Consider the following 17718-nt stretch of genomic DNA (forward strand, 5'->3'; position numbering starts at 1 on the left):
GTTTTGTGTAAGTTGGGGCTATGCTGGATGTGTCTCTATGCAGGTGCCTCACCTCATCAGCCGCCTCCAGCTTTGAATCGAATTGACAGAAGATCTGTTCCAGCTCCTTCCTGATGACATTTGCAAGCACGTTCAGCCGCCCTCTGGAACATATGGGCGAGCAGGGTGAGCAGAGCCTGAGGTCACGGCATCCAGATGGCAGATGAGGGTGTTATAATCCCCTCCCCCTCCCCCTCCCCCAGGACACAGCACCTCCTCGGTTTGCAGCCCAAGGATAGCTGAAAACTGGAGCTAATGTGGGAACCGAGCCTCTCCGTGCTGGGCAATCAAGGCCACGGTGCGCAGCACAAAGGTAGAAGATGCAGCAATGCCACGGGCCTGAGGCTTCCTTATCCTCCTCCCTCCCCACACCTTCCCTATTTTCACAGTCTTGGCCTCCCCTTCAATGTCAGGAAGCAGCCTTCCCTCCAGGTTAGACCCCAACAAGGGAACTTGGGTTTAACTTTCATAAAGATGCACTGTAAGGCCAAATGCCAGTCTGAAACTACATGTGGCTTTGGAGGTGACCGTGACTTTGCAGTCCTCCAGAGGCAGGCAATGTGAGAATCCCCTGCAAAGCAATACACCCTCAGGTACCAGATGAGCCCAGACTCACAACTGGCACTCAAGGAGGAAACAGCTGCTCTCTCAGTGCCTTTACCTGGTGCCTCCTACACAGCCCACAGGGGTGGTGAGAAACCAGGTTAGGCGCGCCCTTGGCCGTACCTGTGTGGCATGCCCATGATCACGTAGTCCACGCCATTCTCACTAGACTTGTCGATGATGGTCTTGAGGGCAGGGATCAGTACCTCGCAGCCTTCTAGACCAAAGCGCTTCTCAGAGGACCACTTCCGCTGTAGGAACTCCTCAAACCTGGACAGGGAACCAAGCCACCTTGAAGGGCAATGTCACTCTTCCTGACCAAAAAGAGGGGATTCTGGCCAGGCATGGAGGCTCACACCTGTAATCCCAGCACCTTGGGAGGCCGAGGTGGGCGGATCACCTGAGGTCAGGAGTTTGAGACCAGCCTGGCCAACATGGTGAAACCTCATCTTTACTAAAAATATAAAAATTAGCCAGCCGTGGTGGTGTGCCTCTGTAATCCCTGCTACTCCGGAGGCTGAGGCAAGAGAATCGCTTGAATTCAGGAGGCAGAGGTTGCTCTGAAGGCTGACTCTACTTGCCTGGTGTCTCTTCACACATGTGCAGCTGGAGCTTTGCCTGTACCATCCCAAACCCCCTCTCACCTCGGCCAACAGGCTGCACACAGGCCCAATCAACACAGACAGGGTCACTGCTTCCCTGGGAATGTCTACCCCATGGCCCAGGGCCAGACCCATACCTGGTGGACCGCACAAGCCTGGCCAGCAGGGTCCGCTTCTCCTCATTTGTGAACTGCATGATCCCAGGGGTCTCAAACTTCTGCCGGATCCACTGGCACTGCTCCAGGTCATTGATGAACATGAACTCCACCCCAATATGCTGGCAGTAGGCCATCTATTCCATACAGAAACACACAGTCAAGGGGATTTCTAACCAGGCCTGGCTGAATGAAGAGTGCCGACTGCCCATTCGGCCAGAAGGAGGGGATGAGCAGGAGGCTTGTTCTGAAATGTACCCCAGTCAAGTGTGACTGAAGATGGGATGGAGTGGGTGCCAGGCAGAAGCCCTCTTCATAGGGTCATGAAGTGCTTCCTTCAGGGACCTGGGTCACTTGTACACAGAGAACCTCCTAGCCTTCCAAGGGACAACCCCAGTTCTACTCTGCTACCTTTGTGGCAAGAAGCACAGACCGCAACAGTTGTGGAACTGGGTCCTTCCCCAGGGAAGACAGGCTGTCATCAAGGTCAGACCTGTACCAGCACCCATGACAGGAAATGCCCATAGGGTGTCATAGGCTCAATGGCTGTTTAAGATTTGCAGGTTTTAAAAATTATTTATTTATTTATTTACTTTTTTGAGGCAGGGTCTCTCTCTGTCATCGAGGCGGGAGTGCAGTAGCGCTATTAGGGCCCGTGGCAGCCTCAACCTCTTGAGCTCAAGTGATCTTCTTACCTCATGTTTTGAATTTTTTGGAGAGATGAGGTCTCACTATGTTACCCAGGCTGGTCTTGAACTCCTAGGGTCAAATGGTCCTTCTGCCTCAGGAAGCAAGACTGCTCATAAGACAAAAGTCAGGATCCTGAGCAGATCAAGACGTCCTGCACCACGTTCACACTGCACAGTTGGGTGAGGAAGCAGCACCCAGATCTGCAGAGCTCGGCAGGGAGGAATTCAGGAAGAGGAGAGGTGCCAGGAGCGAGAGGAGGCACCAGGCTCTTAGAAGTCCATCTCGGGGCCAGGCGCGTTGGCTCACGCCTGTAATCCCAGCACTTTGGGAGGCTGAGGCAGGCAGATCACAAGGTCAGGAGTTTGAGACCAGCCTGACCAATATGGTGAAACCCTGTCTCTACTAAAAATACAAAAAGTAGCCAGGTGTGGTGGCACGTGCCTGTTATCCCAGCTACTCAGGAGGCTCAAGCAGGAGAATAGCTTGAACCCGGGAGGCAGAGGTTGCAGTGAGCCAAGATCATGCCACTGTACTCCAGCCTGGGTGACAGAGCGAGACTCCATCTCAAAACAAAAACAAAAACAAAAAGAAATCCCTCTCGGGCTGCCCTCATCCTGGTACTCCTGCAGAGGCCCAAAACTCGACCTGCACAGCTGCCCTGGAGGACCAGAATGAGAGTCTGAGAGCAAACTGCAAGTCAGCATGGAATAAAAAGAAGACAGGCCCTGATGTGGGCCAACAGACACTTCACAGACCCCCAAAGCCTCCTGTAACTGCCTTTACAGCAGCCACTGCTGCCAGAGTACTTAAGAGTGTTAGGTCCTGATCAGCAGCTCTCATCCATGACCCCACTTGGTTTTCACAACAGACAATGAGACCAGCTGGCATGAGCAGTTAAAGGATGTGCTGAATCTGAGACCAGCCCTGTTCTTTGCAGAGGAGGGCGGGCTATCCCTGCACACAAGCTCCATGACCATGAAACAAAGCAAACTTTGCCTAAACTCAAAATTATGGCCAACCACAATTCTCTAGTTATTATCCAAATCAACAGAAGAAAAATCTTGCCTAGGAACTAAAAGAGAAAGTGCTGCTGGGAAAGACCCTAGTATATAAAGTTTTTTTTTTTTTAATTAATTAATGAATTTATTTATTTTTGAGATGGAGTCTTGCTCTGTCACCAGGGCTGGAGTGCAGTGGCACAATCTCGGCTCACTGCGAGCTCCGCCTCCTGGGTTCACACCATTCTCCTGCCTCAGCCTCCCAAGTAGCTGGGACTACAGGTGCCCACCACCACACCCGGCTAATTTTTTGTATTTTTAGTAAAGACAGGGTTTCACCATGTTAGCCATGATGGTCTTGATCTCCTGACCTCGTGATCCGCCTGCCTCAGCCTCCCAAAGTGCTGGGATTACAGGCGTGAGCCACCGCGCCTGGCCTTTTTTTTTTTTTTTTTTTTTTTTTTTGAGATGGAGTCTCGCTCTGTCGCCCAGACTGGAGTGCAGTGGTGCGATCCCAGCTCACTACAACCACCGCCTCCTGGGTTCAAGCGATTCTCCTGCCTCAGCCTCCCGAGTAGCTGGGACTACAGGTGCATGCCACCATGCCCGGCTAATTTTTTTTTTTGTATTTTTAGTAGAGACGGGGTTTCACTGTGTTAGCCAGGATGGTCTCAATCTCCTGACCTCGTGATCTGCCCGCCTCGGCCTCACAAAGTGCTGGGATTACAGGTGTGAGCCACCGCGCCCGGCTATTTAAGATATTTTTATTAACCCGTTTGTTCCCCCACAAACCTCATGCTGAAATTTGACCCCCAATGTTGGAAGTGGGGCCACATGGGAGATGTTTTGGTTGCGAGGGTAGATCCCTCATGAATAGATTAATGCCCTCACTCAGAGGTGAGTGGGTTCTTGCTCTATTAGTTCTTGAAAGAGTCGGTTGCTAAAAAGAGCCTGGCACCTCCCCACTCTCTCTCTTGCTTCCCCTCCCACCATGTCATCTCTGCACAAGCAGGCTCCCCTCTGCTTTCCACTGGGAGTGGAAGCAGCCTGAGGCCCTCACCAAATGCAGATGCCCAATTAGATTGTGAGCCAAATAACCCCTTTTTCATTATAAATTATCCAACCTCAGATATTCCTTTATACTTTATAGCAATACAAAATGGACTAAGACAACCCCAAACCATATGTTCTTTTTTTTTTTTTGAGATGGAGTCTTGCTCTGTTGCCCAGGCTGGAGTGCAGTGGCACAATCTCGGCTCATTGCAAGCTCTGCCTCCTGGGTTCACGCCATTCTCCTGGCTCAGCCTCCCAAGTAGTTGGGACTACAGGTGTCCGCCACCACGCCTGGCTAATTTTCTTGTATTTTTAGTAGAGACGGGGTTTCACTGTGTTAGCCAGGATGGTCTCGATCTCCTGACCTCGTGATTCGCCTGCCTCGGCCTCCCAAAGTGCTGGGATTACAGGCTTGAGCCACCATGCCCGGCCCCACAAACCATATTTTCTAATCACATCTAAGATAAAACTAGGAACTTCTAAATTAGATGCACAAAAAATACAAGAAGAGGGTGTAGTGGGCCCCCTAATCCCTAACTTTAGAGTCAACATCAGTGCACTGTCCCATCTCACCTTTACAGACACTTGGGGATCCATAGTTCTCAATGTACTGACCAGCAGAAGAAACTACATTTCTGCAGAAACCCATTCAAGAAGACATGGCCAACCCCAGAGTGGCTGTTAATGAGAACCTTCAAAGAAGACCCACCCTCTTTGGATGTGGTCCGTGCCTGAGTTGCAAACCCAGTAACTGGCTATCTGTCCCTTCTTCATCATCACGACCCCAAATGACCCACTGGCAAGGGCTGCTGTGAGGGAAGGACTCTTCCCTTCATCACTACTGCTGTTTCCAATTACAGAGCTGGCAGAACTGTGCTACCCAGGCTCTGCCCATGCCTTTCCTCTCTCCCTTTTACACCTGACAGTGGCAGAATTTCCATTATTGGACAGAAGAAACTATTGGGTTAAAAACTCTAGAAATCAGTATCTCTCCAACATCAGCATTACTTTAGCAATTAACTTGGAGATGTAGTTACCGGGCCAATAGATCATGTTGTGTTTTCCCTGTTCTTGGCCCTGTCTCCAGGAGAAAAGGGCAGCAAGTTTCAGGGGCTGATTCTTTGTTTTTCCCTCTAATGAGACAATTTTTAGGAAGCCAGTAAGTTGAATTTCCTCTAATTTTTGAAAAAGGTACAAATTGACCACCACGTCACGTGATCAATAGCTTAAGATCTGTCTGATTATATCACCAATCTAACATACACACACATTAAATGTAAATAAAGCATCACCATCAGGCAGGGTGATGAGAAGTTTATGCAAATGTCTGTAAACTGTTGTGAAAATGGAGTCTTCTAAGTTGGGGCCGCTCTGGGGCCAGGAGGGCGTATAGCTTTACACTCCTGGGTACAGGTCCAACCATCTCAGACAACAAGAGCCAACTCCAGGGCTCTGGCATCAACTGGACTGGAAGGGAGGCAGCCCTTCAACGTGCTTCAGGCCCTCCACCCCCTTCGTATGATGAAATCGGAACTACTTGGGATTCAAGATTCAGAGAGGAAGTTAGCCATAGGGACATCAATACCTCCGCCCCTCATTCTGCTCTCTGAGAAGGAAGGTGCTGAAGAGGCCCCTGAGAGGTGACACTGTGATGTGCTATGGAGACAGTGACTGCATGGGAGCTTTCCAATGTGGGAGCATGTTTAAGGATAAGCTGCTGGGGCCAGGAGCAGTGGCTCATGCCTGTAATCCCAGCATTTTGGGAGACGAAGGCAAGAGGATCACTTGACTCCAGGAGTTCAAGATCAGCCTGGGCAACACAGTGAGATCTCATCTCTATAAAAAATACAAAAATTAGCCAGGCATGGTGGTGCACTCCTATGCCTGAGTAACTACCAGTTACTCAGGAGGCTGAAGTAGGGGGATCGGTTAATCCCAGAGGTTGAGGCTGCAGTGAGCTATGATTGTGCCACTGCCCTCCAACCTGGGTGACAGAGTGAGACCCTGCCTCAAAAAAAAAAAAAAAAAAGCTGCCAGGTTCCCCACAGGGGACTCCTCTGAGGTAAAAGGTACTAGTGCTGCGACTGCTCTCAGCACAGACTGGTATCACCAGATGGCTGTTGTAACAGAAAATACACTGAAGGAACTGGGTGGAACACATGAGCAGTGAAATAACTTCGGGGTAGGGCCACTTGGAGAAGCTATATGGGGTGCCATTTGTGGGGGGTCCAGGCAACATAAGAACTTCACAGATCAGCAACATTCAACAGAAACATTATGTGAGCCACATATGTAATTTGTTTTTCTAGTAAACCCACAAGAAATTTTCCTATTTTATTTGACCCGATGTATCAAACATTATCTTTTCAACATTTAAAAAGTCATTCAAATATTTTGTACATTTCAAGTGCTCAACAGTACCATGTGGCTAGTAGGCAGAACTAGAAACTATGGTCAGTGTGGTGATGCGGGTGCAGATAAAGGCGACAGGAAGGACCTAAAGGTTCATTCTTCTTGGATTAACCCTTATCACTCCCCCCTGGTGCCCAATACATCCCATTGGCCACAAGCTTCTGATGCTGGCACATAGTTCTGGTTTTTACCCCTTTCTCCTCCACAAGTGAGGAAGGCAGGTGGTGAAGCAAGCTCCAAGCTGAGATGCTGACAATACTTCAGGATGCTCATCACAAACTACAGAAAATGCCAGCATTGGACACTCAGTTTTTTTGTTTTGTTTTGTTTTTGAGATGGAGTCTTGCTCTGTTGCCCAGGCTGGAGTGCAGTGGCACGATCTTTGCTCACTGCAACCTCCCCCTCCCAGGTTCAAGCAATTATCTGCCTCAGCCTCCCATGTAGCTGGGATTACAGAAGCCCACCATCACACCCCGCTAATTTTTGTATTTTTAATAGAGATGGCGTTTCACGATCTTGGCCAGGCTGGTCTTGAACTCCCGACCTCGTGATCCACCTGTCTCGGCCTCCCAAAGTGCTGGGACAATAGACGTGAGACACTGTGCCTGGCCTGGACACTCAGATCTTTTTAAGCCACTGTGCAGCCAACTGTGGAAACACTGACAAGAGAGTTTTAAATTAAAATTCACTTGCGGCAGCAAGCGTTAATCCCTGGGGTGCTGGGGGCTTCTGATTTAGGGGACTTGGGCTGTGGCCTGGGTATCAGTTCTGTAAGCTCTCCAGGTGGTTCTAATGTCCAGCCATGAGAGGAACAGCCTCAGAGAGCCCTGATGGCCAGTGTGGTTCAACCTGGGTTAGTTAGGGATGTCAGGATTCAGACTCTGCATGATAGGCAGGACCCCAGGTGATCTATATACTCAATTCTGAGGGTCCCCATTCCAGAGTATTTCCTCAGTTTATTTTAACCTTGATCCTTTAGCTCTGAATACCAGGAAAAGCATTAAGTAACAGTAATAGCCAACTCTTGGCATGGACCTCTCATCAAATCCATTCTCCCCTCTGCAATGGGCATAGAAGTCACCCTTATACTGAGGGAGGCTATGACTTGCCCAGGATGGAAGAACTAGACACAGGTAGCCTAACAGCAGAGCCACAACTCTTAGCCACTGTCTATGTGTGTACATGAAAGAATTTCCTGGCAGACTTAGTACTGAGTCCAGAGAGAAGGAAAAAAATGAAACAAAACACAAGGATGAGAGGAACAGAGGGAGAGAGGGAAGAAGAGTGGCCACCACTCAGCAGCCCTGACACTGAGCTGTGCAGGAAGCCACCCCTGACTTGCGGCCTGTCCCTCAGGGTTGAAGTGACTCTCCTACCATCTGTAATAAACTCCTAGTGGGATCTGAAAGCAGAGTTTACTTCCCCTGTCTATGGCTGATCTCAAAACCATTGGTTTCTATCTATAAAATGGCAACAATAGCCACAAAAGTCCTCCTTCCCTTACAATTTTTAAAAAGACAGACGAGTTCATGTTTGTAATCCCAGCACTTCGAGAGGCCAAGGTAGGAGGATGACTTGAGCCCAGGCATTTGAGACCAGCCTGAGGAACACAGCAAGACCTCATCTCTACTATAAAAAAAAAAAAAAAAATTAGCTGGGCATGGTGGTGTGTACCAGTAGTCCCAGATACAAGAGGTTGGGGTGGGAGGATGGTTTGAGACTGGGAGGTCAAGGCTGCAGTGAGCCAAACTGTGTCACTGCATTCTAGCCTGGGTGACAGTAACTCTGTCCCAGAGAAAAAATAAAATAAAAAGATAGGACAAAGAAAAAAAATAAAACTAGTCTCAAAGCCATCCTGCCAATACAAGTTCTTAAAAAGTCCACTAGATTTTTCCAGAAACTGTTCTTACCTCCAGCCGACGGATGATCTCCCGCAGAGGAAGTGCTGATTCCTGTCCCCCGATGAAAGTGGTGGTGGGCAAGTGGAAGACCTTGTCGAGGTCAGACTCGTCCAGGCCATAGAACCCTGCAGGGCGATGTGGGCAGGACAAGCCAGATGAGGAGGGACGGGGCACGGCCATGCAGGGACCACAGTTTATGGAAAGGGGAAGGAACTCCCCAGGGGAGCAAAAAGAGAAGAAAAAGAAAAAAATCATATAAAAAGCCCCTGATATATGTGAAATAAGTAATATTTTACAGCCAGAAACACAAACTTTAGCAATAAATAGAAGCTGAGGCTATTAGAGTATGACAGGTAAGTTACAATAAAATTCATATTATGCATATGTTAGTTAAGTACACCAATTATTCATAATTTAGAGACAAATTTATTTCAAGGTCCCAAAGATAACCAATTTTGGGGGTGGGAAGAGAGGTCCATGAAAAGGCACTGGGTAAGTCAATCAAAAATCAATACAATAGTTAAGGAGGAATTAAAGTAGAAAATGAAGAACTGATATAGAAGAACAGATCATATGACAATAATATATGTTTGTGGTGAATGTCAAAAAGTGGGGGGAGGGGGACTAAGAAGTGAGGGAGAAACAGTCACCAGAAGTCAACTTGTCTGTTGGAGCTCCAGGCAAGGGTGCACCACAGGGCAGCAAAGCAGCGTGCAAACAGCCCCCGGCCTTGGATTAAGGACCGTCGTCTTCTCCTGAAATTCCTGAACTATGTGTTCTGAGCCCATTCTGTAGGCAATACTCAGCAGTCACAGTTATAACCCTCCCTTCTCCCGACTCCAATCACTCAGCGGGAACCAACTGAGTCAGCACTAATATTCACTGCAGCACTGTGGGGGAAGACACCACCTCACCTGAAAGTGCATCTCAGTCTGAGAAAGAATAATACTGGAAGAGCTCTTTCTTTGGCATTATATGCTTGTTTTATCTTGCTGTATCAAAGAGGAAGACTGTCAAATGACACCATATATTCTTTTATCCAGTTTGGCATCTCTCCTGACATAATATATCAGCTAGAGTACGGCAAAAAGCACAGTTCAAGAATCACTAGCGTTTGAGTACCTTACATCAGCATTTTCTCAGGCTCCAGGAATGCACAGTGAACTGGTATTCTGCAAAGTCTCCAACATCTGACTAGACCTGATGAAATATTCTCATTGTTTCCTGGCCAAATTAAGACTAAAAGGAGCCATAAGTGTCCAGCACGGGATTAACGGTGGTAGTTTGCAAACACAATTGTGTATTTTGATCTCCTTGGAGATTTATAAAAAGGCTTGTTTCTAGGCTCCAACCCTGGTACTGAACCAGTGAGTCTCAGGGTGGGCCCCCGAACCTCCCAAGGTGATTCTGATTCAAGCATGGTTTGGGAACTATAGCCTTTATTTATCTAATGCTTTAGGAGAGGTTTTTTTTGTTTGTTTTGTTTTGTTTTTTAAGTCTTAAAAGCAAACTCTACATTTTCCAAGCCCTGTTTGTTTTATTAAAACAAAGCAAATCTGGCTTTTTTTTTTTTTTTTTTAACCTGGAGGGTGGTGATGGTAGTAGTGGCTTAGTTAAGCCTGACCACCCATTCCCTCCTGTTAGTCTGTCAACACTGAGGGCACAGCAACCACTTGGGCCTAGGTGAAGCACGTGGCTCTTGCCATTTATGGCCTGGCTTTTGGGCAATTGCCCTATAGTATTTATGGAGGAAAAACAGAATCATCTTTGAGAAATTTTTCCCGACTAAAAAACTCAGGCCAGGTGCAGCTGATTGGGTACCACAATAACAGTGTACATTTTGTTGGGAAATATTTTGATTGTGAAACTAATCGGTCCAGTGTATGCCCCCAGATAAGGGCTGTGTATTGGTTGCAATCTTTCAGCATGAAGACCCTGTGAAGTAGGGGCCTACAGACATCCCTTGACCTCACCATGTGATGGTCTTTCACTTCTACCATCCTGAGTTCATAGTTCTTGGGCTATTCTGCTGAGCCTCAGAACTGCTGGTACACTTTTAGTTCTTTAGCTATTTGAGAAACTAAATCTACATATGAGTGCTTTGTGAAAGCGGAGTACACATATTCTTCCCTATTCCCCCAATAAGTACAACTAAAAATTCTAGACATTATATGCAAAACAATTGTAAGACAACTCTGAAAGGTGGAGAGAATAAGGCACACCAGCTAGGGAGGTCTCAAGGCAAAACACACCAGGGAGTTCCCTGGAATTTCTTTTTTGCTTCAAATACCGCAGACTTGGAGCAGAAGAACCAGCAACCCCAAAACTTTAAGAGGTGTGTTTGAGAACAAAAGCCCGACAAAAGCTGCTCTCTACCAAAAGACCAGGAAAGAGGTAGCCTATCAAGACAAAAAACTTTCAGACAAAAATTGCTCTACTACAGCCAAATACCAGAGAAAACACTGTGACCCCACCCTCACCAGGCTGTAATGGGCCCTAGCACCCAACCCCATCACAGAGGTTTCAGCGAAGGCCCAAGAGGGAATCCAAAATGTCCTCCTCTCTGGGAGGTAATGCATCAGCCCCTTCCCCTAATCCCAGTAACGGTGGATACTTGAGTGGGAGAAGGACTTCCACCTCTGCTGGCAATAACAAGGTGGTGCCCTCCCCTTCCCCCACCACAGTGGGGAACAGTGTCTACAAAAGGTCTGCTATAACAGAAGATTTAAATAAGATCCTGACTCTCACGATACCCAAAATGTCCTGGTTTCAATAAACTATAATTCATAACAAGACCCAGGAATATCTCATAGTGAATGAGAAAAGACAATCAACAGACATCAACACCATGATGACCAATATGTTAGAATCGCCTAAGATTTGAACAGAGTCATCATCAAACAATTTCTTTTTTCTTTTTTTTTTTGAGACAGGGTCTCACTCTGTCGCATAGGCTGGAGTGCAGTGGTTTGATCACTGCTCACTGCAGCCTTAACCTCCAGGGCTCAGGTGATCCTCCAACCTCAGCCTCTTGAGTAGCTGGGACTACAGGCACACGACACCACGCCCAGCTAGTTTTTGTAATTTTTTTTTGAGATAGCGTCTTGCTCTGTTGCCCAGGCTGGAGTGCCATGGCACCATCTCAGCTCACTGCAACTTCCGCCTCCAGGGTTTGAGCAATTCTCCTGCATCAGCCTCCTGAGTAGAGCAGCTGGGACTACAGGCGTGCACCACCACACCCGGCTAATTTTTGTATTTTTAGTAGCGACGGGGTTTCGCCATGTTGGCCAAGCTGGTCTAGACCCCCTGATCTCAAATGATCTGCCCGCCTCAGTCTCTCAAAGTGCTGGGATTAAAGGCGTGAGCCACAGCACCCGGCCTAGTTTTTGTATTTGTAATAGAGATGGAGTTTTGCCATTGTTGGCCGGGCTGGTCTCGAACTCCTGAGACAAGCAATCTGCCTGCCTTGGTCTCCCAAAGTGCTTACAGGCATAAGCCACTGCACCTGGCCCAAACAATTTCAATGAGCAATTAAAAACACGATAGAGACAAATTTTTAAAAGTGAGTTACAAATTACAATGTCTCAGCCAAAAACTGAAGATGCAAAGAAGTACCAAATAGAAATTTTTTAAAAAATCAAAAAACATTCAATGGATAGGCTCAATGGCAGAATGGAGGGGCAGAGAATCAGTATATTTGAAGACGGAACAACAGAAATTAACCAATCTGAAGAACAGAAAGAAAATAAAAAAATGAACAGAGCCTCAGGAGACATGTGACAGTATAATCAAAGATTTCACATATATATAAATGGATAAAATCAAAGAAGCAGAGAATAAAGAGGGTGGCTGAAAAGGTACTTAGCTAAAAAATTCCCAAATATGGTAAAAGACGAAACCCACAGATTCAAGAAGCTGAGTGAATCCACAGGATATTCTCAAAGAAATCCATGCCAAAACACATGATGATTAAACTTCTGAAAAACAAAATCAAAGAAAAAATCTTAAAAGCAGTTGTTGTAAAGTGACATTTTACCTACATGGAAAACAATTCAAATGACAGGAGTTCTCATCAGAAACCATGGAGGGTAGAAAGAAGTGCTACAGGCAGGGCACAGTGGCTCATGCCGGTAATCCCAGCACTTTGGGAGGCCGAGGTGGGGCAGATCACGAGATCAGGAGTTCGAGACCAGCCTGACCAACATGGTGAAACCCCGTCTCTACTAAAAATACAAAAATTAGCCAGGCGTGGTGGTGCGTGCCTGTAATCCCAGCTACTCAGGAGGCTGAAGCAGGAGAATCGCTTGAACCCGGGAGGTGGAGGTTGCAGTGAGCAGAGATCACACCATTGCACTCCAACCTGGGCAACAGAGTGAGACTCCGTCTCAAAAAAAAAAAAAAAAAAAAAAGAAAAGAAAAGAAAAGAAGTGGCACAACACTTTGCAGGAGCTGAAAGAAAAGGGAAAAAGGATGATGTCTAACCAGAATCTTATATCCACCAAAAATGTCCTGTAGGAATCAAGGGGAAATAGAGGTTCCCAGGCAAAGGAAAACTAAGTTTGTCACTAGCAGACCTGCCCTAAAAAACTGGCCAAAGGAAGTATTTTAAACAGAAAGGAAACAATAAAAGAAGGAATCTTAGAACACCAAGATGGAAGAAAGAACACAAAAAGCAAAAATCTGGGTAAATACATCAGAGTCTCCTCCTCTTGGGTCTTCTAAATTATGTTTGATGGTTGGAGCAAACTTATAACTCTGTCTGATGAAGTTCTAAATGTATGTAGAGAAAATATCTAAGATAATTATATTATAAATGCAGGACGGTAAAGAGATATGAAAGGAGGTAAGGTTTCCATACTTAATATGTACTGAAAAGTTATGACACTAGTAGATGATAAGTTATGTCTATATAAAGTAGTAATACCTAAAACGACTACTACAAATGCTATATAAAAGGATACACTCAAAAACACGCCAGGCGTGGTGGCTCACACCTGTAATCCCAGCACTTTGGGAGGCCAAGGCAGGTAGATCATGAGGTCAGTTCAAGACCAGCCTGGCCAACATGGTGAAACCCCGCCTCTACTAAAAATACAAAAAAATTATCTGGGTGTGGTGGCAGGCACCTATAATCCCAGCTACTCAGGAGACTGAGGCAGAAGAATCGCTTGAAATGGGAAGGCAGAGGTTGCAGTGAGCCATGACCACGCCCCTGCACCACTCTAGCCTGGGTGAAAGAGCGAAACTCCATCTCAAAAAAAAAAAAAAAAACAAACAAAAAAACCCACAAACTATACATAATTAAAAAAAATTTTTTAAATGTGGGTTTAAAAATCCACAGCACAGGAAAATGAAAGCAAAGCAATGAAAAGCAGAACAAAAAATAAATAATAAAATGGCAGACTTGAGCCCTAACATACCAATAATTACATTAAATATAAATGACCTAAATATATTAAATAGAAGACAGAGATTATGAGAAGAGTGGAAAAATATAAAACAAAACCCACCTATATGCTTATCCACAAGAAACTCACTTCAAATGTGATACAGACAAGTTGAAGTAAAGGGAGGAAAAAATGTATCATGTAAACATTAATCAAATGTAAGTAGGAGTGGCTTATATTAATGAGATGAAGTGACTTCAGAGCAAAGAAAATTACTGGAGACAAAAAGGGACATTCCATCATGGTAAGAGGGTCAATCTACTGAGAAGATACAGCAATCTGAAATGTGTATACACCAAAGAACAGGGCTGCAAAACAAGTGACCCCAAATCTGATAGGACTAAAAGGAGAAAGAGACAAACCCACATTTATAGCTGAAGACTTTAATACCCCTCTCTCAATAACTGACTAAAAAACTAGACAAAAATTCAGCAAAAATACAGAACTCAACAGCCATTAACTAACAGGATCTAACAGACGTGTGTGTGTGTGCGTGCGCGTGTGTGTGTAGTTTACAGATAGGGTCACCCAGGCCAGAGTATAGTGGTGCAATCATAGATCACTGCAGCCTTAAACTTCTGGGCTCAAATGATCCTACCACCTTAGCCTCCTGAGTGGCTAGGACTATAGGCATGCGCAATCATGCTCGGCTAATTTTGTTGTTGGTGGTGGTGGAAATAGGGGTCTCGCTATGTTGCCAGGCAACAAATTCCTGGCTTCAAGTGATCCTCCCATCTCAGTCTCTCAAAGTCCTGGGTTTATAGGCATGAACCACCATGCCTGGCTCTAGCAGACATTTAGAGAATACTCCACCCAACAATAGCATTTCAACAGTAGCATTCTTTTCAAGCACTCATGAAACATATGCCAAGACAGACAATATGGTGGGCCATTTTTTAAAAACCCAACACATTTAGCACAATTCAAATCATATAGGGTGCATTCTCCAACCACAGTGAAATCAAACTAGAAAGCGATAATAAGAAAGGTAACAAGAAATCTCCAAACACTTGGAAACTAAATAACACCCTTCTAAATAATCCAAAGGCCAAAGACAAAATATCAAGGGGTATACAAAGAATACAATAATGACCAGCCTGGGCAATACAGTGAGATTTCATCTCTATAAAAAATTTTAAAAATAGCCAGGCATGGTGGCATATACCTGTAGCCTCAGCTACTTGGGAGGCTGAGGTGGGAGGATAACTTAAGCCCAGGAATTAGAGGCTGCAGTGAGCTGTGATCATGCCACTGCACTACAGCCTGAATGACAGAGCAAGAAGACCTTGCCTCAAAAACAACTGAAAGAAAATGAAAATATAACATATCAAACTTTGTAAGACAGCTAAACCAGTACTGAGAGAAACATTTATAGTAGTAAATACATCAGAAAAGAGGGACAGTCTCTAATCAATAATCTAAGTTCCCATTCCTAGAAAAGAGGGAAAAACAACAAACAAGCCAAAAGCCAATAAGCAGAAGTAAGGAAATAATAAAGAGCAGAAATCAATGAAATTGAAAACAGCAAAACAACAGAAAAAAACCAATGAAACAAGTAACTGGTTCTTTGAAAAGATTAGTAACATCGACAAATCTCTTACAAGACTGACAAATAAAAAGAGGACACAAATGACCAATATCAGGAATGAAACGGGATATCGATACAGATCCTTCAAATATCAAGAAGATTCTGTTCCTTTTCTTGAAGTTGAAAAAGAAATTTAAAAAATGACTATCAAAAATAAGGGAATACTATAAATAACACTACACACATTTGACAACTTAGATGAAATAAACCACTTCTAGAAGAACACAAACTACCATTACTCACCCAATATGAAACAGATAATTAGAAAAGCCCTATGGCTAATGGCTAATAAGGAAATCTAATTAATAAATAAAAACCTTGTGAAAAACTAACCTCTAAGCCCAAATGATTTTGCTGGAAAATTCTATAAAGTATTTGAAGAAGAGTTAACACCAATTCTATTCAATGTCTTTCAATGAATAGGAGAAACACTTCTCAATTCATTTTATGAAGCCAGAACTACCCTGATACCAAAAGCAAAGATAGCACAAAAAAAGAAAATGACCAATATCCCTCATCAATATGGATGCAAAATATATAAAGAGACAGATACAAAGACATATAAAAAGAACTATATACCATGATCAAATGGTGTTTATTCCACTAATCCAAGGCTGGTTGAATAATCAAAAATCAATCAATACAATCCACTACATTAGCATTAAATCATCTACATTAAAGAATAAAAATCGGCCGGGTGTGGTGGCTCATGCCTGTAATCCCAGAACTTTGGGAGGGTGAGGTGGGCAGATCACCTGAGGTCGGGAGTTCTAGACCAGCCTAGCCAACATGGTGAAACCCCACCTCTACTAAAAGTACAAAAATTAGCAGGGCGTGGTGGTGCACACTGGTAGCCCCCACCACTTGGGAGCCTGAGGTGGGAGAACTGCTTGAACCTGGGAGGTGGAGGGTGCAGTGAGCTGAGATTGCATCACTGCACTCCAGACTGGGTGACAGAGCAAGAATCAGTCTCAAAAAAAAAAAAAAAAAATAATAATAATAAATCACAAGATCATATCAATGCAGGAAAAACATCTGACAAAATTCAATATACATTCATAATTAAAACTCAGAAAAAATATGAATACAGAGGAACTTTCTCAGCTTGATAAAGAGTATTTACAAAAAATCTACAGTTAACATTATGCTTAATGATGAAAGACTAAATGCTTTTACCCTTGGATCAGGAACAGGGCATAAGGCTATCCACTCTTACCTCTCTTATTCAACACAGTGCTAAAAGTTGTAGCTACTGTAATAAGGCAAGAAAAGGAAATAAAAGGCACACAGATTGGGAAGGATGAAATAACTTCCTATTTTCAGATGACATGACTGTCTATATAGAAAATCCTAAGGAATCTACAAAAAAAAAAAAAAAAAAGCCCTAGAATGAGTTCATCAGGATCTCAGAATGCAACATAAACGCTAAAATCAATTATATTTCTATATACTACCAATGAATATGTGGACACCAACATTAAAAAAGAAAATAATAGTTAAGTGTAAATATAACAAAACATATACACAATGTATATGATGAAAACTACAAAAAGCTGATTAAAAATTCAGTGATCCAAATAAATGAGGAGACATACCATGTTCACGGATTGGAAGACAACATGGTAAAAATGTATTTTCTCCCTAAATGGATCTATATATAGGTTTAAGCCAATTTCTATCAAAATGGCAGCAAGGTATATGTAGACATAGATATGCTTATCCTCAAATTTATATGGAGAAGGAAAAGGCCCTTGAATAGTCAAAACGATTTTGTAAATGAAAAATAAAGTTTAGTAGCTACAGTAATCAAGACACTGTGGTATCAAGGGAAAAACAGACACACAAACGAAAATAACTGAAAATCCAGATATAGACCCACACCAATAAGTCCAACTGATTTTTGGCAAAAGTACAAAAGCAATTCAATGAAGGAAAGACAGAGTTTTCAGCTAATGGCACCAGAACAACTGGACATCTACACACAAAAATATAAAATGAACAATAAAAGAATCTTGATCTAAATGCCTTACACAGAAATTTACTCAAAATGGATCATAGATTTACATGTAAAACACAAAACTACAAAACCTTTAGAAAAATGCATAGGAGAACATTTTGGGGATCTAGGGCTAAGGAAAGAGCTCTTAGACTTCATACCAAAAGCACAATCCATAAAAGGAAAATTAATAAACTGGATGTCATCAAGCTTAAAAACTTAGGGCATAGAAGC

The 17718-nt window shown here is 44.2% G+C and overlaps 1 protein-coding gene across 6 annotated transcripts in view; it reads right to left on the reverse strand.

The window, feature by feature from the left end:
- Positions 1 to 17718, reverse strand: part of OGDH (oxoglutarate dehydrogenase) — a 481583-nt gene that overhangs the window by 33325 nt on the left and 430540 nt on the right. For 5 of the 6 annotated variants that reach the window (XM_063667354.1, XM_054494721.2, XM_054494718.2 and 2 more), the window contains 4 exons: positions 8463 to 8578; positions 1382 to 1536; positions 766 to 912; positions 53 to 143 (listed from right to left, as the gene is read on the reverse strand). In XM_063667354.1, coding sequence (XP_063523424.1) covers positions 53 to 143; positions 766 to 912; positions 1382 to 1536; positions 8463 to 8578 — 509 coding nt within the window. The remainder of the gene's footprint in view (positions 1 to 52; positions 144 to 765; positions 913 to 1381; positions 1537 to 8462; positions 8579 to 17718) is intronic. The other variant, XM_054494723.1, reaches the window with a different exon arrangement.

The sequence above is a fragment of the Pongo pygmaeus genome, chromosome 6, assembly GCF_028885625.2.
Source record: "Pongo pygmaeus isolate AG05252 chromosome 6, NHGRI_mPonPyg2-v2.0_pri, whole genome shotgun sequence".
Classification (NCBI taxonomy): domain Eukaryota; kingdom Metazoa; phylum Chordata; class Mammalia; order Primates; family Hominidae; genus Pongo; species Pongo pygmaeus.